Raw genomic sequence first — 19,732 nt, 5'->3', positions numbered from 1 at the left:
TTGACGGGTTCAATTGTGTGTGGTGTGTTCAGTTCAGTCAATTTCTCTTCTCTTTCAGTGAACTGTAGCAACATATTAACACCCCTGTGTCTGAAATGCTCCCGCCATGCCTTTATCCCCCCCCCCCCCCCCCCCACACACACACACAGTCGACAGGAAGTGTAGACTGCAGTGCTTTCATAGTCACTCGTGTAGCCTGCCAATGTGAAAGGAGAGGAAGATTGTCAATATTCACCAGGAGCATCACGTAAAATGCATCTGATGCGTGGTCAGGTAAAACTCTAATTCACATGTAAGAGATGGTACTTCAGTGTCCTGTGTCTCCCCCATTATAAATTAACCATGTCCTTCTCAGCTGAAGGGACACCTGCGATAGTGAACCACCTCGAACAAAAAGCTGTCCTCCTGCATTTAAAAACCACTGTTGACTTAATCTATTTCAATTTTTCTCTGAGGAAAAACACCATATATTTATCCTCTGTTACTGAAAAGTTATTTCAACACAGTAACTCACCCAGTGTGATGTCAACATTAGAATGCACACACAGGGATCTATACGGAACAAAAATCTAAACGCAACATGGAAACCGCCTGACCTCAACCCAATTGAGATGGTTTGGGATGAGTTGAAAAGCAGCCAACAAGTGCTCAGTATGTGGGAACTCCAAGACTGTTGGAAAAGCATTCCAGGTGAAGCTGGTTGAGAGAATGCCAAGAGTGTGCAAAACTGTCATCAAGGCAAAAGGTGGCTACTTTGAAGAATCTCATATCAAATATATTTCGATTTGTTTAACACTTTTTTGGTTACCACATGATTCTTTGTGTTATTCCATAGTTGCAATGTCTTCACTATTATTCTACAATGTAGAAAAACCCTTGAATGAGTAAGTATGTCCAAACTTTTGCCTGGTACTATATATGTTCATCACACCCTCAGGGAGTGAGGTGGAGGAGGAGAGCAAAAAGAGAGATGGAGGGATAGAAATGGTGCAGAGGAGTCTCTCTGGTCTTCACTGTTTCCTGTCTCCGCCTGCCGTTTATCTAGATCAATGATCTGTGTGGACGCTATGACAGGCCGCTGCTGTCGAGGTGTCTGATACACGGCTGATTGTTATGTTCCCTGTATCGATGCTACGATGCTAACGGAGAAGAGGAAGGTTTATCTAGATCACTGATCTGTGTGGACGCTATGACAGGCCGCTGCTGTCGAGGTGTCTGATACACGGCTGATTGTTACGTCCCCTGTATCGATGGTAATGGAGAAGAGGAAGATGACTGGACTCGTCGTGTTGTATTAAGAGGCAGGCCGTCTACTCAACAGATATGGTGGTAGGGAGTCAAGTGACGACATCAGTAATAAATTAATAGATGCGATGTACAGTTGAAGTCTGAAGTTTACATACACTTAGGTTGGAGTCATTAAAACTCGTTTTTCAACCACTCCACAAATGTATTGTTAACAAACTATAGTTTTGGCAAGTCAGTTAGGACATCTACTTTGTGCATGACACAAGTCATTTTTGCAACAATTGTTTATAGACAGATTTGTTTTACTTATAATTCACTGTATCACAAGTCCAGGGGGTCAGACGTTTACATACACTAAGTTGACTGTGCCTTTAAACAGCTTGGAAAATTCCCGAAAATGATGTCATGGCTTTAGAAGCAAATTGACAACATTTGAGTTAATTGGAGGTGTGTACCTGTAGATGTATTTCAAGACCTACCTTCAAACTCAGTGCCTCTTTGCTTGACATCATGGGACAATCAGACAAGACCTCAAACAAAATTGTAGACTTCCACAAGTCTGGTTCATCCTTGGGAGCAATTTCCAAACGCCTGAAGGTACCACGTTCATATGTACAAACAATAGTATGCAAGTATAAACACCATGGGACCACGCAGCTGTCATACCGCTCAGGAAGGAAATGCATTCTGTCTCCTAGAGATGAATGTACTTTGGTGCGAAAAGTGCAAATCAATCCCAGAACAACAGCAAAGGACCTTGTGAAGATGCTGGAAGAAACAGATACAAAAGTATCTATAGCCACAGTAAAACAAGTCCTATGTCGACATAACCTGAAAGGCTGCTCAGCAAGCAAGAAGCCACTGCTCCAAAACCGCCATAAAAAAGCCAGACTACGGTTTGCAACCGCACATGGGGACAAAGATCGTACTTTCTGGAGAAATGTCCTCTGGTCTGATGAAACAAAAATAGAACTGTTTGGCCATAATGACCATCGTTATGTTTGGAGATAAAAGGGGGAGGCTTGCAAGCCGAAGAACACCATCCCAACCGTGAAGCATGGGGGTGGCAGCATCATGTTGTCGGGGTGCTTTGCTGCAAGAGGGACTGGTGCACTTCACAAAATAGATGGCATCATGAAGAAAATAGATGGCATCATGAGGAGGAAAATTAAGTGGATATATTGAAGCAACATCTCAAGACATCAGTCAGGAAGTTAAAGCTTGGTTGCAAATGGGTCTTCCAAATGGACAATGACCCCAAGCATACTTCCAAAGTTATGGAAGGCTTAAGGACAATAAAGTCAAGGTATTGGAGTGGCCATCACAAAGCCCTGACCTCAATCCTATAGAAAATGTGTGGGCAGAAGTGATAAAGAGTGTGCGAGCAAGGAGGCCTACAAACCTGACACAGTTACACTAGCTCTGTCAGGAGGAATGGGTCAATATTCACCCAACTTATTGAGGGGAGCTTGTGGAAGGCTACCTGAAACGTTTGACCCAAGTTAAACAATTTAAAGGCAATGCTACCAAATACTAATTGAGTGTATGTAAACTTCTGGCCCACTGGGAATGTGATGAAATAAATAAAAGCTGAAATAAATCATTCTCTCTACTATTATTCTGACATTTCACATTCTTAAAATAAAGTGGTGATCCTAACTGACCTAAGACAGGGAATTTTACTAGGATTATATGTCAGGAAAAACTGAGTTTAAATATATTTGGCTAAGGTGTATGTAAACTTCCGACTTCAACTTCCGACTTCAACTCCATGATAAATAGTGTTACTGGCAGACTGTGCTGCAAGCCTGGAGCGAAACACAACGGATATTCCAATGTGTTCAAAACCTTTTGTACGTTTAGAGTCCCTGTCATTTGTAAACAAACAAAAAGCTGTTTTAGAAATGCACTGGCGTTGAATTGAGACAGTCCAGTCGGTTGTTTAAAGGGATCAGACAGTGCATCTAAAACCTGTTGGTGTGGATGGGGAAAAGGCTTTCTGTCTGTGTCCATGAATCCATTACCATAGACATCTGGACACAGTTGATTTGATTTGTGGACACAGAAAACCACACACGTGTGCACAAACACAAACACTGGGAGAAACACACACCACAATCTCTCTCACAGGCAAGCACACATCGCAAGCACACAGCACAGCAGGATCTGTTGTGATTTTCAAAGCCTCTGTCACAGATCTTAGCTTAGTATTCCTGCAGCAACAGAGTCCCAGAAAACGGAATCTGTAAAGAGGAGAAACAGAACAGACCTGCTGGAATAAGAGGATTTCCAGGTGTGCGGACGGACGGATGGACGGACACACACACACACACACACACACACACACACACACACACACACACACACACACACACACACACACACACACACACACACACACACACACACACACACACACACACACACACACACACACACAATAAAGCAGTGTGTCTGAAGAGTAAACAGAGCGAAACCACCTGTGATGCCTTGAAGGTGCATTGAGAGATTGTCCCTCAGACTGCTAAGTGATTCAGCTCCCCAGACAGTGTTTGTCAAGCAGGATCTAAAGCCATGCAGATGAAATACACCCTCACTACACCCTCACATACACCCTCACTACACCCTCCATACACCCTCACATACACCCTCACTACACCCTCCATACACCCTCACATACACCCTCCATACACCCTCACTACATCCTCCATACACCCCCACTACCTCCACGAATCAAAGACCATTTGCACCAGGGCCATGAGTTGATGACGTCCCGGTCACATCCCCATCTGGAAGCTGACAGCAGACAGACAGAGACGGATCGAGGGCCATAACGTAGAGCTGGACGTTTTTCCCAGGTTAGGTTCAGGGAAAACTCTGGGCCCTAGTTCCCGGTAGTGAATTGGTATTATATCCCCGTAAACTGACACCGCAACAGAGACAGATTCTGGATGAACTGTGTTAGAACTATAGGGACGAGGGTTTTTACCTGAATTTACCTGGCCCTGAATGATTTAACCCTTATGGAGAAAACGTAGTTCTCTCTTTATTGTTGTATAATAATATACACTGGTAATGCATGTACATGTTTCTAAGGAGACATTACACACACAGAGGCACAGACACACCCATAAACAAGATATTACCACACTCGTGACAATTGTGACAAATGGCTGACACCCAACTACGGGGCATCAGAGTGACTTAAGATTATTATTATTTTTAAATGTGATTAATCATATTGTCAAACATAGGTATGAAACTCAAAACTTGTCCCATTTTAGTTAGATATCATTTTCAAAAACATTTGTGATATTCTTTAGCCATTTTGTGCAAAAACACTCATCAGTTAACACAGTGGAGAAGACAAAGCATGGTATGTCCAATACTAGGCATGACCGTGATTACACACACAGGGAGGGAATGTGGAACATGATAGACTATTGGCCAGATAAAGACATGACCTCTGACGACAGCTCAGTGGTCTTCCCATTAGGGCATTCCTCGTCTTTGATTGGCTCAGAGCCCATATCCAAAGTGTCTCAGAGTACAAGTGCTGATCTAGGCTCAGTTTGGCTTTTTTAATTCATAATGAATAAGGTTGCATGGACAGATCCTAGATCAGCACTCCTACTCTGAGGAGTTTTGTGGATACGGGCCCCTGATCTTACAAGATCACATCCTGTTTCTCTACAGGGTATGGTGAGACCAAACAGAGCAGTGGTCAGGATGGTGGATCAGGCGACGTCTCTGACCCCACAAACCTTTGGACCTCCAGCCCCAGTCCTCTTCCTCCTCCAATGTCTTGTTTTAATGACCTCTTTTCTCATGTCCGAATCAGCGGGCCCAGTCTGAGTTCTGTCAGCATCATGAACGACAATTGAACAATAGACCGTTGTAATTCAATGATTGATGTCATCTGTTTAACGATAAGAGGATCACAGTAGTGAGAGTTAGTTTACTGTAGTTGTGTTGACACGGCGACGAGGTGACACACAGATTGTGGTATACATCAGCGGGTTTTCTGTCAATAATACCCCCAGTCATCCGGGTTTCATGTCCTTTTGCTTAACGATAGATGAGGAAAGACTGTTTCATTTCACACAGTATGAGAGAACACAACACTAAAACAATCTGGACTACGAAAGGTCTGTATCCGCCGTGGGAAAACACACAGGGATTCTTAGGAAAATATATTTTAAAATACCTTTTTTAAGTGTCACTTTATCCCTTAATCTTGTTTTTTTTTGTGTGTTGAGTTTTACTTGAAAAAAACATCCATGAAGATTTAGATATACCCTGGTATTGATGACAACGAGCTACAAATCTAACGGGTAAACATACTGCTTCAAAAATATAACGCTGACCTGCTGAAGGAAAGTGGCTCAGGTAGCGAAGAGTATCATATTCATCACAGATAACATAGAGCTGTGCCACTAGAGAGAGAGAGGTTGTAGAGGAAAACCAGAGAGTTAATGGGTCCATCGATTCTCCTATCTGATCTGCAGTGACGGTATGCGGTTCTAGCTAGATACCGTTTAATAAGGTTTCTGGGGAGGAGAAGCGGAGCTGTAATGGAATCACAGTGAAATGTAATCTGAACAACTGTTACTTCTTATACGGTGCATTCGATAAGTATTCAGACCCCTGGACTTTTTCCACATTTTGCTACGTTACAGCCTTATTCTGAAATAAATGAAGTAAAACATTTTCCTCATCAATCAACACACAACACCCCATAATAACAAAACAAAAACAGTTTTTTAGATTTTTTTGCAAATGTATTAAAAAAAAGAAATGCCTTATTTACATAAGTATTCAGACCCTTCTCAATGAGACTTGAAATTGAGCTCAGGTGCTTCCTGTTTCCAATGACCATCATTGAAATGTTTGAGATGTTTCTACAAATTGATTGGATTCCACCTGTGGTAAATTCAATTGATTGGACATGATTTGGAAAGGCACACACCTGTCTATATAAGGTCCCACAGTTCACAGTGCATGTCAGAGCAAAAACCAAGCCATGAGGTCGAAGGAATTGTCCGTAAAGCTCCGAGACAGGATTGTGTCGAGGCACAGATCTGGGAAAGGGTACCAAAACATTTTTGCAGCATTGAAGTTCCCCAAGAACACAGGGGCCTCCATCATTCTTAAATTGAAGACGTTTGGAACTACCAAGGCTCTTCCTAGAGCTGGCCGCCTGGCCAAACTGAGCAATTGGGGGAGAAGGGCCTTGGTCAGGTAGGTGACCAAGAACCCGATGGTCACTCTGAGAGAGCTTTGAGAGTTCCTCTGTGGAGACGGGAGAACCTTCCAGTAGGACAACCATCTCTGCAGCACTCCACCAATCAGGCCTTTATGGTGTGGCCAGACAGAAGCCACTCCTCAGTAAAAGGCATATGACAGCCTGCTTGGAGTTTGCCAAAAGGCACCTAAAGACTCTCAGACCATGAGAAACAAGATTATCTGGTCTGATGAACCAAAAATGTAACTCCTTGGCCTGAATGCCAAGCCTCACGTTTGGAGGAAACCTGGTACAATCCCTACGGTGAAGCATGGTGGTGGCAGCATCATGCTGTGGGGATGTTTTTCAGTGGCAGGGAGACTAGTCAGGATCGAGGGAACGATGAACGGCGCAAAGTACAGAGAGAGATCCTTGATGAAAACCTGCTCCAGAGCGCTCAGGACCTCAGACTTGGGCGAAGGTTCACCTTTCAACAGGACAACGACCCTGCGGATAAAGCCAAGACGACACAGGAGTGGCCTAGCCAGAGCCAGACTAGAACCCGATCAAACATCTCTGGAGAGATCTGAAAATAGCTGTGCAGTGACGCTCCCCATCCAATCTGACAGAGCTAGAGAGGATCTGCAGAGAAGAATGGGAGAAACTCCCCAAATACAGGTGTGCCAAGCTTCAACAAAGTACTGAGTAAAGGGTCTGAACACTTATGTAAATGTGATATCCATTTTATTTTATAAAAAAAAACTGTTTTTGCTTTGTCATTATGGGGTATTGTGTGTAGATTGATGAGGGAAAAAGCATTGGGACAGGAGGGATGGGGACAGAGGGACAGGAGGGGTGGGGGACAGAGGGAGAGTAGGGGTGGGGGACAGAGGGAGAGGAGGGGTGGGGGACAGAGGGTCAGGAGGGGTGGGGGACAGAGGGAGAGGAGGGATGGGGGACAGAGGGACAGGAGGGGTGGGGGACAGAGGGAGAGGAGGGATGGGGGACAGAGGGACAGGAGGGGTTGGGGACAGAGGGAGAGGAGGGATGGGGGACAGAGGGACAGGAGGGGTGGGGGACAGAGGGAGAGGAGCGATGGGGGACAGAGGGACAGGAGGGGTGGGGGACAGAGGGAGAGGAGGGATGGGGGACAGAGGGACAGGAGGGGTTGGGGACAGAGGGACAGGAGGGATGGGGAGAGAGGGAGAAAAGTGTCAAGAGTGAAAGGAGAAAGTAGAGAAAGATCTGGCTGATGGTCTGGGGAACAGAGGGAGAAAGGAGGGGTCGGGGACAGATTCATGGAAAGATGAACAGTGAAAGAGGGGCAGAAGTGAAACCGGGTGAGGTGGTAAAGAGTGAAAATATGTGGAAAGAAAGGAAAACAATAAAAAGGGAGAGAAAGAAGAGGGGAAGAGGAACGTCGATGAGGTCATCTATACGATGAGGTCATCTATACAAGAGGCTAGGGAAAGGGATAACAGTGTGTCAGTGAATTCACACACTGTTCAAGAACTAAAGCCTCACCGACTATATACTGAGGTACCGTTACTGAATGAGTGGTAAGCATCGACTACAGCTACGGAAGCCATGTTGACAGTACTGTTACTGAACGAGTGGTAAGCATCGACTACAGCTACGGAAGCCATGTTGACAGTACTGTTACTGAACGAGTGGTAAGCATCGACTACAGCTACGGAAGCCATGTTGACAGTACTGTTACTGAACGAGTGGTAAGCATCGACTACAGCTACAGAAGCCATGTTGACAGTACTGTTACTGAACGAGTGGTAAGCATCGACTAGAGCTACGGAAGCCATGTTGACAGTACTGTTACTGAACGAGTGGTAAGCATCGACTACAGCTACAGAAGCCATGTTGACAGTACTGTTACTGAACGAGTGGTAAGCATCGACTACAGCTACAGAAGCCATGTTGACAGTAACGTTACTGAACGAGTGGTAAGCATCGACTAGAGTTACGGAAGCCATGTTGACAGTACTGTTACTGAACGAGTGGTAAGCATCGACTAGAGCTACAGAAGCCATGTTGACAGTACTGTTACTGAACGAGTGGTAAGCATCGACTACAGCTACAGAAGCCATGTTGACAGTACTGTTACTGACCGAGTGGTAAGCATCGACTACAGCTACAGAAGCCATGTTGACAGTAACGTTACTGAACGAGTGGTAAGCATCGACTAGAGTTACGGAAGCCATGTTGACAGTACTGTTACTGACCGAGTGGTAAGCATCGACTACAGCTACGGAAGCCATGTTGACAGTAACGTTACTGAACGAGTGGTAAGCATCGACTAGAGCTACGGAAGCCATGTTGACAGTACTGTTACTGAACGAGTGGTAAGCATCGACTAGAGCTACGGAAGCCATGTTGACAGTACTGTTACTGAACGAGTGGTAAGCATCGACTACAGCTACAGAAGCCATGTTGACAGTAACGTTACTGAACGAGTGGTAAGCATCGACTAGAGCTACGGAAGCCATGTTGACAGTACTGTTACTGAATGAGTGGTAAGCATCGACTAGAGCTACAGAAGCCATGTTGACAGTACTGTTACTGAACGAGTGGTAAGCATCGACTACAGCTACAGAAGCCATGTTGACAGTACTGTTACTGAACGAGTGGTAAGCATCGACTACAGCTACGGAAGCCATGTTGACAGTACTGTTACTGAACGAGTGGTAAGCATCGACTAGAGCTACGGAAGCCATGTTGACAGTAACGTTAATGAACGAGTGGTAAGCATCGACTAGAGCTACAGAAGCCATGTTGACAGTACTGTTACTGAACGAGTGGTAAGCATCGACTACAGCTACAGAAGCCATGTTGACAGTAACGTTACTGAACGAGTGGTAAGCATCGACTAGAGCTACAGAAGCCATGTTGACAGTACTGTTACTGAACGAGTGGTAAGCATCGACTACAGCTACAGAAGCCATGTTGACAGTAACGTTACTGAACGAGTGGTAAGCATCGACTAGAGCTACAGAAGCCATGTTGACAGTACTGTTACTGAACGAGTGGTAAGCATCGACTACAGCTACAGAAGCCATGTTGACAGTACTGTTACTGAACGAGTGGTAAGCATCGACTAAAGTTACAGAAGCCATGTTGACAGTACTGTTACTGAACGAGTGGTAAGCACCGACTACAGCTACGGAAGCCATGTTGACAGTAAACACACCCACATGGAAGATATACTGTATATCACCATAATAATCCACACCCATTATCAAAATATAGACATTGGTGTTCCAAGTACTGGTGTCATAAATAGTCATAACTTTAGAGATTATTTTATCTCAAAACTGTGGGAGGTGGCTCCCACAGTGGCTTCACAGAGTAGAGGCGGTTAGCTACAGTTTATATTGTTTAGTATTATAGCTAAAGCGCTAGTTAGCGTTAGCCAATTAGCTACAGTGTTCATTAGCGTTAGCCCAATTAGCTACAGTGTTCATTAGCGTTAGCCCAATTAGCTACAGTGTTCATTAGCGTTAGCCCAATTAGCCAGCCGAGATAAAAGCCACATTATGTGAGGTAATCCTTGGTCACAGCCTCTAGGAAGTTGGGCGCCGACATGAGGATGGTGAACGTGCCGATGATGGAGAAGATGGTGAACGCCACAAGACAAAGACGATCCACGACTGCCGCCGCAAACTTCCACTCGCTGCAGACCGCCTCTCCCTCGTCCTGCTCCCTGAACCTCTGGGCGATGAAATGAACTTCCTCCAGGATCCGCCCGATCTCCGGGATCTGGTCCACCGTCAACCTCCGGAGGATCCCCGCGTCCCGGTCAGAGAGTAGCGCCTCGTTGGGGGAACACGTTCCGCCTGTCCCCGTGGTCTGACTACCACCCCCAGCCCCTCCACTGAAGACCCCAACCCCTGAAGAGTCACTGCTAGGCGGGCAGCAGGGGTTATCATGAGACCCTCCTAAGGATCCCATCCCTCCCATACCCACAGAGTGGTAGCCGAAGTACAGGTTCATGTTGCCGTTGGTGGTTGAGGTATTGGAGGGCTGTCCCCCAGGGATGGAGCCCATCTGGATGGAGCTGGTGCTGGCGTGGTGAAGGGGAGGGTGGGAGTACTTGTAGCCTCCTGTGGCAGAGCTGGGGGTAGTATTGGTGTTGGCGGTGACGGTGGAGCTGGTGGTCGTCTTGCGTTCCTCACCAGGCTTCTTCATGCGGAGGAACCAGGCACACCAGTTGAGGAGGATGACTCGCATCTAGAGAGGTAGTGGAGGCAGGGGGGAGGAGAGAGAGAGAGAGAGAGGTAGTGGAGGCAGGGGGGAGGAGAGAGAGAGAGAGAGGGAGGAGAGAGAGAAAGAGTGGGAGTAGAGAGAGAGTGGGAGGAGAGAGAGAGAGAGATAGAGAGAGAGTGGGAGGAGAGAGAGAGAGAGGAGAGAGAGAGAGAGAGAGTGGAAGGGGAGAGAGAGAAAGAGTGAGAGGAGAGAGAGAGTGGGAGGAGAGAGAGAGAGACAGAGTGGGAGGAGAGAGAGAGAGAGAGTGGGAGGATAGAGACAGAGTGGGAGGAGAGAGAGAGAGAGAGAGAGAGAGAGAGGGGGAGGAGAGAGAGAGAGTGGGAGGAGAGAGACAGAGTGGGAGGAGAGAGAGAGGGAGGAGAGAGAGAGAGAGAGTGGGAGGATAGAGACAGAGTGGGAGGAGAGAGAGAGCGAGAGGGAGGAGAGAGAGAGAGAGTGGGAGGAGAGAGACAGAGTGGGAGGAGAGAGAGAGGGAGGAGAGAGAGAGGGAGGAGAGAGAGAGAAAGAGTGGGAGGAGAAAGACAGAGTGGGAGGAGAGAGAGAGAGAGAGAGAGGGAGGAGAGAGAGAGAGAGAGTGGGAGGAGAGAGAGAGAGAGAGTGGGAGGAGAGAGAGAGAGTGTGGGAGGAGAGATGGAGAAAAAGGGGGAGAGGAGAGAAAGGTGAAGACAGAGAAAGGTGGCAGCTCCCAAAAAGGGACAGTTTGTACTGATATTAAACATTTTGCCTTTTCTTTTTACATTTACGGTAAAAAAGCAATAAACACATACGTCATGGCCACATTACATTGTTGACAAAGAACAGCCATAGATAACACTTTAAGGCACAGATGTACACGGATATTCAGAGTTGACCAGGTCTTCAGATGTACACGTATATTCAGAGTTGACCAGGTCTTCAGATGTACAAGGATATTCAGAGGTAGACCAGGTCTTCAGATATACAAGGATATTCAGAGGTAGACCAGGTCTTCAGATATACAAGGATATTCAGAGGTAGATCAGGTCTTCAGATATACAAGGATATTCAGAGGTAGACCAGGTCTTCAGATATACAAGGATATTCAGAGGTAGACCAGGTCTTCAGATATACAAGGATATACAGAGGTAGACCAGGTCTTCAGATATACAAGGATATTCAGAGGTAGACCAGGTCTTCAGATATACAAGGATATTCAGAGGTAGACCAGGTCTTCAGATATACAAGGATATTCAGAGGTAGACCAGGTCTTCAGATATACAAGGATATTCAGAGGTAGACCAGGTCTTTAGATGTACAAGGATATTCAGAGTTGACCAGGTCTTCAGATATACAAGGATATACAGAGGTAGACCAGGTCTTCAGATGTACAAGGATATTCAGAGGTAGACCAGGTCTTCAGATATACAAGGATATTCAGAGGTAGACCAGGTCTTCAGATGTACAAGGATATACAGAGGTAGACCAGGTCTTTAGATGTACAAGGATATTCAGAGGTAGACCAGGTCTTTAGATGTACAAGGATATTCAGAGGTAGACCAGGTCTTCAGATGTACAAGGATATACAGAGGTAGACCAGGTCTTTAGATGTACAAGGATATTCAGAGTTGACCAGGTCTTCAGATATACAAGGATATTCAGAGGTAGACCAGGTCTTCAGATGTACTCCGGCAGACTATGAGACAGAGAGGCTCTACGGGGCTGGAGAGATGGTTGATGTTTAAAACATGTCTGGCCTGTCTGTGAGAGCTCGTCATCCCCTCAGGCACCGTTTGTCTGCCAGGGCAGAAGTGACACTTCAGGAAGTGACATATGTTACGATGACATCGGCCTAGTCAATGAGCCGTCTCTATGACTTTGAGCTTCATCCACTCTGTGCTCCAACGCTCTACAGGATCGTGTGAATATTGGATGGAAGTGGACTGACACTTTAAGATGTGAGATGAGATGACATCGGCCTAGTCAATGAGCAATGAGCTGTCTAGCGAAGAACTTGGCGTGATCTGGTACTTGTGTTACTCTTTCATTCTTGTGACGTGTCCTGGGGTAACATGTATTTGTGGTTTTCTGGATTTGACAGGATTTGACTGTGTTGTTGCTCTTACATTATCACTCCTCCCCTTCCTCTGACAACTCCCACTTTGGGGAGGAACTGAAGACACTCTAAGATTAGTCTAAGGTGTTGTGGACACCATCTCCTTGTGCACACTGTGGAACTACAGGATCAGAGTTGGTGAAGTCACACGAATGACAAACAAACTTAGCTTGAACTGCTCTACGACATCTACAACTCCTCTACTCAATCACAACCAGAGGCAAGGACCACTAAGACAACTGCAATGTATTTTCCACGGCAGACATGAACCGGAACTAGTCTACGACTGAAGGTGTCAGTTAAAGAGGACATGACACAAAGAGGTTAACGGGAAAATGTAATGTAACCGTGGTTACCTACCCATTTAGGCATCTTTACCCCGTGAGGGTCGTGATGGTGGAACTGTAGAACGAGAACCGTGACGACGAGAGAGAGACCCACGATCATCATGGCGAAGGAAAAATACTGGCCTGCAACAACAGACATTTAGATTATAGATATCAATATTAGAAATCATTGTAGTGGGCTGGAACACATAGAAATATAAATAATAGAATACTGGAAAGTACTGGGCAGAAACAGAGATATAGATTATAGAATACTGGGCAGGAACATAGAGATCTAGATGATAGAACACTGGAAAGTACTGGGCAGGAACATAGAGATATAGATGATAGAACACTAGAAAGAGATGGATGAGGAAAGTTAGAAAAGAGAGAGGTATTTTAAACAGGTGATTAACAGGTTATCCCCTGCTTCAGGATAGAGAGAGAAAGAGAACAAGAGGAATAGAACAAGGTGAGAGAGAGAGAGAGAGAGAATGAGATGGAAAGAGGAGAGAGAGAAAGACAAAGAGAGGTAGAAATAGGGAAAAAGAAGGATAAAGAGAGAGAGAGAGATAGAGAGAGAGATTAAGAGAGAGAGAGAGATAGAGAGAGAGAGATTAAGAGAGAGATAGATTAAGAGAGAGAGAGATTAAGAGAGAGAGGCATTTTAGCAGGAGATGAGAACAGTAACCACCTGTCTGCCTGAGGTGGTAACATCCCTAACACCCTGTCAGCCCTCTGAGCTCTTCATTCTATCAACGTCTCCTCTCTTTCCTGGCTATTGATTCCTTCCATCAATCATGTACTGGCACCCTATTCCCTACATGGTGCACTACTTTTGACCAGTAGTGCACTAAATAGGGAATAGGGAGCCATTTGGGAAGCAGTCACGCAGTTCCTTCTACACCTCTCCTGTCTAGCTGATTAAAGCCTGAGGTAAACATTGGCTGCTAGAAGGGAAAACAGAAGACCTCAGTGCTGTGATAAGAATGAGGTGTGTCGTGTGGAAACCCTATTAGTTAGATGTTTGGTCGTGGGGTTTTTCACTGGGTTTATGACTGGCTATTCTATACTTCACTGTGTGTGGTCAACTTTCCAAGAAAGCAGTGGAGGCTGCTGAGGGGAGGACAGCTCATAACAACGTCTGGGGAGGAGTGGAATGGAATGGGATCCAAAACACCTGTTTGATACTGTTCCATTCACTCCAGTTCTGCCATTGTTATGAGTCATCCTCCCTTCACCAGCCTCCACTGCAAGAAATATGGGCATAGCAAACAGGCCTAAAGAAGGAACACATGAGTTTGAATTGGTTTCATGATTTAGCTTGGTATCTAGTGATGATATTGAACCACCAATCAATTCACAACTTGTATGAGCGTAATCATGTAAAATACAATAGTGCTTCTGCAAACCTTAATAAATCACTGATGAGTCAATAGAGGATCAATACTTTACCGATGAGAGGAACAGAGTCTGACGTAGCCGGCATGATTTCTGCTACCAGCAACATGAAGACAGTCAGAGACAGCAACACAGTGATACCTGGGGGAGAGAGGGAGGGGGGAGAGCGGGAGAGATGGATGGGGGTAGAGAGGGAGGGAGGTTGGGGGAGAGAGGGAGGGGGGAGAGCGGGAGAGATGGATGGGGGTAGAGAGGGAGGGAGGTTGGGGGAGAGAGGGAGGGGGGAGAGAGGGAGAGATGGGTGGGGGTAGAGAGGGAGGGGGGAGAGCGGGAGAGATGGATGGGGGTAGAGAGGGAGGGAGGTTGGGGGAGAGAGGGAGGGGGGTTAGGGGAGAGAGGGAGGGGGTAGAGAGGGAGAGATGGGTGGGGGTAGAGAGAGAGAGAAGGGTAGAGGTAGAGAGGGTGTTAGGAATATTATGAATAAATGAATAAACAATATCCTAATTTTAAATAGAACTGTAGCTAAGTAAACTTATACTCTGTTTTATTATATCTGATGAACAATATGAGTTCATAAGAAGGGATTGTGGAGCCTGAAACAGGGGGTAATTACATTTAAATAAATACCAGCCAGGTTGGAGGAGATTAGGAGTGAGGGTTTTTAAGTAAGCAGAAAAGGTCTTTAGACTATGGTTGAACCGATGAAACTGAGCTCTGAGGTGTTTTAGATAAGGCAGTGAGTGCATTCCTAGGTTTTCTGTTAACTAGAACTGTCAGCTGAGTGGTGATCGATAATGGTGAGGGGTCAAGAGTTAATTCAGTTGTGTTGTGTGTCCTGTGTGTGTGCTAGTGGGTCAGAATGAACTCAGTTGTGTTGTGTGTCCTGTGTATGTGCTAGTGGGTCAGAATGAACTCAGTTGTGTTGTGTGTCCTGTGTGTGTGCTAGTGGGTCAGAATGAACTCAGTTGTGTTGTGTGTCCTGTGTATGTGCTAGTGGGTCAGAATGAACTCAGTTGTGTTGTGTGTCCTGTGTGTGTGCTAGTGGGTCAGAATGAACTCAGTTGTGTTGTGTGTCCTGTGTGTGTGCTAGTGGGTCAGAATGAACTCAGTTGTGTTGTGTGTCCTGTGTGTGTGCTAGTGGGTCAGAATGAACTCAGTTGTGTTGTGTGTCCTGTGTATGTGCTAGTGGGTCAGAATGAACTCAGTTATGTTGTGTGTCCTGTGTGTGTGCTAGTGGGTCAGAATGAACTCAGTTGTGTTGTGTGTCCTGTGTGTGTGCTAGTGGGTCAGAATGAACTCAGTTGTGTTGTGTGTCCTGTGTATGTGCTAGTGGGTCAGAATGAACTCAGTTGTGTTGTGTGTCCTGTGTATGTGCTAGTGGGTCAGAATGAACTCAGTTGTGTTGTGTGTCCTGTGTGTGTGCTAGTGGGTCAGAATGAACTCAGTTGTGTTGTGTGTCCTGTGTATGTGCTAGTGGGTCAGAATGAACTCAGTTGTGTTGTGTGTCCTGTGTATGTGCTAGTGGGTCAGAATGAACTCAGAATGAACTTTTAAAGTTCCTTTGTCTCGGTCGAGAGGAGGAGATTCATTCTAGAAGCAATGAAATGACGTCATGTTATTGTATATAAACTGTTGCTCGTGGTAACGTGGCAGTGCGCTCCGAGAATAAATTATTTTATCTATTATTGAATAGACTCCGTCTATTTTATACAAACAAGAATCTTACAAATTCTCATAAAATAGATTAAGGGAGGGGGGGGGGGGTTGGAGTAGAGAGGGAGTGGGGTTGGAGTAGAGAGGGAGAGAAGGGTGGAGGTAGAGAGGGAGGGGGGTTGGAGTAGAGAGGGAGGGGGGTTGGAGTAGAGAGGGAGGGGGGTTGGAGTAGAGAGGGAGGGGGGTTGGAGTAGAGAGGGAGGGGGGTTGGAGTAGAGAGGGAGGGGGGTTGGAGTAGAGAGGGAGAGAAGGGTGGAGGTAGAGAGGGAGGGGGGTTGGAGTAGAGAGGGAGGGGGGTTGGAGTAGAGAGGGAGGGGGGTTGGAGTAGAGAGGGAGGGGGGTTGGAGTAGAGAGGGAGAGAAGGGTGGAGGTAGAGAGAGAGGGGGGTTGAAGTAGAGAGGGAGGGGGGTTGGAGTAGAGAGGGAGAGAAGGGTGGGGGTAGAGAGGGAGGGGGGTTGGAGTAGAGAGGGAGGGGGGTAGAGAGGGAGAGATGGGTGGGGGTAGAGAGGGAGGGGGGTTGGAGTAGAGAGGGAGGGGGGTTGGAGTAGAGAGGGAGAGAGAAGGGTGGAGGTAGAGAGGGAGGTGGGTTGGAGTAGAGAGAGAGAGAGAAGGGTGGAGGTAGAGAGGGAGGGGGGTTGGAGTAGAGAGAGAGAGAAGGGTGGGGGTAGAGAGGGAGAGATGGGTGGGGGTAGAGAGGGAGAGAAGGGTGGGGGTAGAGAGGGAGAAGGGTGGGGGTAGAGAGGGAGAGATGGGTGGGGGTAGAGAGGGAGAAGGGTGGGGGTAGAGAGGGAGAGATGGATGGGGGTAGAGAGAGAGAAGGGTGGGGGTAGAGAGGGAGAGATGGATGGGGGTAGAGAGGGATAAGGGACATAGAGAGGAGAACATAAAGAACAGCTACAGCTCACCTCTACTCTCAGAGGAATCACAGCTTTCATGTCTTTTAACCAAGATATGGTGAGGTCAGTTAGTCAGACACTCAGTCACGCAGAATTATAGCTTTCATGTCTTTCAACCATAAAGCCTTATTAGAATACTGGTTGACATAAAGCCTTATTAGAATACTGGTTGACATAAAGCCTTATTAGAATACTGGTTGACATAAAGCCTTATTAGAATACTGGTTGACATAAAGCCTTATTAGAATACTGGTTGACATAAAGCCTTATTAGAGTACTGGTTGACATAAAGCCTTATTAGAATACTGGTTGACATAAAGCCTTATTAGAGTACTGGTTGACATAAAGCCTCATTAGAATACTGGTTGACATAAAGCCTTATTAGAATACTGGTTGACATAAAGCCTTATTAGATTACTGGTTGACATAAAGCCTTATTCAAAGCATAATATCAGAATTAGCATAAAGGAAGGAAAATTAAAGGATTAGTGTACCATGCACCCACAGTGTCCTCACAGAATGAGGTGTGTGTGTCTCTGTGTGTCTGCGTGTGTGTCTGCGTGTGTCTCTGCGTGTGTCTCTGCGTGTGTCTCTGCGTGTGTCTCTGCGTGTGTCTCTGCGTGTGTCTCTGCGTGTGTCTGTGCCTGTGTACATTCCTGTCCTGTGTGTGGACCCCTCCTCTCACCCAGGGAGATCTTCTCTCCAGAGTCTGCAGGCAGCAGGAAGACCAGCAGGGCCAGGCCAGAGATGAGGACACAGGGGATGAGCAGGTTGAGACCGTAGTACAGCGTTCTCCTCCTCATGGTGACAGTGAAGGTGACGTCAGGGTAGGGCTCCTTACAGCAGTCATAGTACAGCTCGTTACGCTTCACTGGGACACCTGGGAGGAGGGGGGGAGGTTAGGGCTCCTTACAGCAGTCATAATACAGCTCGTTACACTTCACTGGGACACCTGGGAGGAGGGGGGAGATTAGGGCTCCTTACAGCAGTCATAATACAGCTCGTTATGCTTCACTGGGACACCTGGGAGGGGGGGGTTAGGGCTCCTTACAGCAGTCATAATACAGCTCGTTACGCTTCACTGGGACACCTTAGAGGGGGGGGGGGCAGGTTAGGGCTCCTTACAGCAGTCATAATACAGCTCGTTATGCTTCACTGGGACACCTGGGAGGAGGGGGGGGGCAGGTTAGGGCTCCTTACAGCAGTCATAATACAGCTCGTTATGCTTCACTGGGACACCTGGGAGGAGGGGGGGGGGCAGGTTAGGGCTCCTTACAGCAGTCATAATACAGCTCGTTATGCTTCACTGGGACACTTGGGAGGAGGAGGGGGGGGGGGCAGGTTAGATGGACATAACGATTACAGAACATATGAACACCTCCATCAGATTTAAGATGAATCCCTGATTTCCAGCATTCTGCAGAGTCTGGCATTGTGAGATGACCTTTAGACTTCATATCACACAACTTCCTGATAAGGTAAAACTGAAAGACAGCGTGACAAGGTATGCTGGAGGCAGAAATGACCTTCACAAACTGTCTGAAAACGTCCCCTTTTCCAAATGACCCCAAACTAAATATCAGATTCATGTTGAGATGAATCTCCTCATGCACCTTGTCCTCCGCGTGTGGATTCTGTAGTGTCTCCTGCCTCACTCTCCGTAATGTACATCTAATTCCCACGCATTAATATTGCACAATGGTCTCTGTGTGTGTGTGTGTGTGTGTGTGGGGGGGGGGGGGGGGTGTCAAGGAGAAATTTAAATGGTTCAATCACTCTGATGGGCTTTAATCATTGTAGGACATCTAGCAGAGCACTGATTGGTTAGTGAGTTTGAGGATTTCAGACTCATCACTCCAAATGAAGTATTGTTCTTTTAACTGATTAAAACCTAGCATCTGAAAACCGTTTGTGTGTGTCTGTGTCCATACATGTGTGTGTATAGGACCGTAACCAAGGGTCCTATCGCTAAACTCTAAACAGGGCCCCAGGATTGCACCTTTTCTGGCAGAGGCACCAGGGCTGTTTCTGGAGCTGAGCCTGCCTGGCTGGCTGTGCCCCAATCTAGTGAGCCTTTCCTGGGCCAGCTGTCACCTCACACCCCCTGGTTACATACAGCCAGCTGCGTACTGGGTGTATGAGCTGGACATTGATTGGCTGTCTAGCCCAGGGGACCAGGAACTGAAACAGAATAAATCAGGCAGCAGGATAAGAGGCGTAACACCGGGCTCAATAATTGTCTGTCTAGCCCAGGGGCCAGAACACTCAGGATCAGAGAGACATGGGACGCAGACACCTCCTAAAACAGGGCTGCATTCTGTCAGAGATCTACTGTAAGCACAGAATGTGTAATCCACATTGTATGGAATGTGCACTATAAATAAAGATTGATTCGATTTGACTAGAGCGATGCAGTCTGCTTAGTGGTGGACAGGTCTGGAACAAAAGCCTGCACTCCCAGTAGCTCACCAGGAGGAGTGTTGACCACTGACTCTGATTTCCTCCAGAGAGTTCCAGGGCGACACTCCTTAAGTCTCTTACCCACGAGATCCCACTCTCCGTTGGGGATGTATGA

General features: G+C 46.6%; 1 protein-coding gene across 2 annotated transcripts in view; it reads right to left on the bottom strand.

The window, feature by feature from the left end:
- Positions 1-9,823: 9,823 nt before the first annotated feature.
- LOC139395349 (neuronal acetylcholine receptor subunit alpha-7-like) overlaps positions 9,824-19,732 on the bottom strand; it is a 79,670-nt gene continuing 69,761 nt past the window's right edge. For both annotated transcript variants that reach the window (XM_071142916.1, XM_071142917.1), the window contains 5 exons: positions 19,699-19,732; positions 17,843-18,037; positions 14,603-14,689; positions 13,182-13,291; positions 9,824-10,714 (listed from right to left, as the gene is read on the bottom strand). The exon at positions 19,699-19,732 is cut by the window's right edge and continues 134 nt beyond it. In XM_071142916.1, the coding sequence (XP_070999017.1) occupies positions 10,019-10,714; positions 13,182-13,291; positions 14,603-14,689; positions 17,843-18,037; positions 19,699-19,732 (1,122 nt within the window). In that variant the 3' untranslated portion in view covers positions 9,824-10,018. The remainder of the gene's footprint in view (positions 10,715-13,181; positions 13,292-14,602; positions 14,690-17,842; positions 18,038-19,698) is intronic.

This window comes from Oncorhynchus clarkii, unplaced genomic scaffold (genome assembly GCF_045791955.1).
Source record: "Oncorhynchus clarkii lewisi isolate Uvic-CL-2024 unplaced genomic scaffold, UVic_Ocla_1.0 unplaced_contig_13759_pilon_pilon, whole genome shotgun sequence".
Lineage (NCBI taxonomy): Eukaryota > Metazoa > Chordata > Actinopteri > Salmoniformes > Salmonidae > Oncorhynchus > Oncorhynchus clarkii.
The sequence above is the reverse complement of the archived record's forward strand: the minus strand, read 5'-3'. Positions and strand labels throughout refer to the sequence as shown.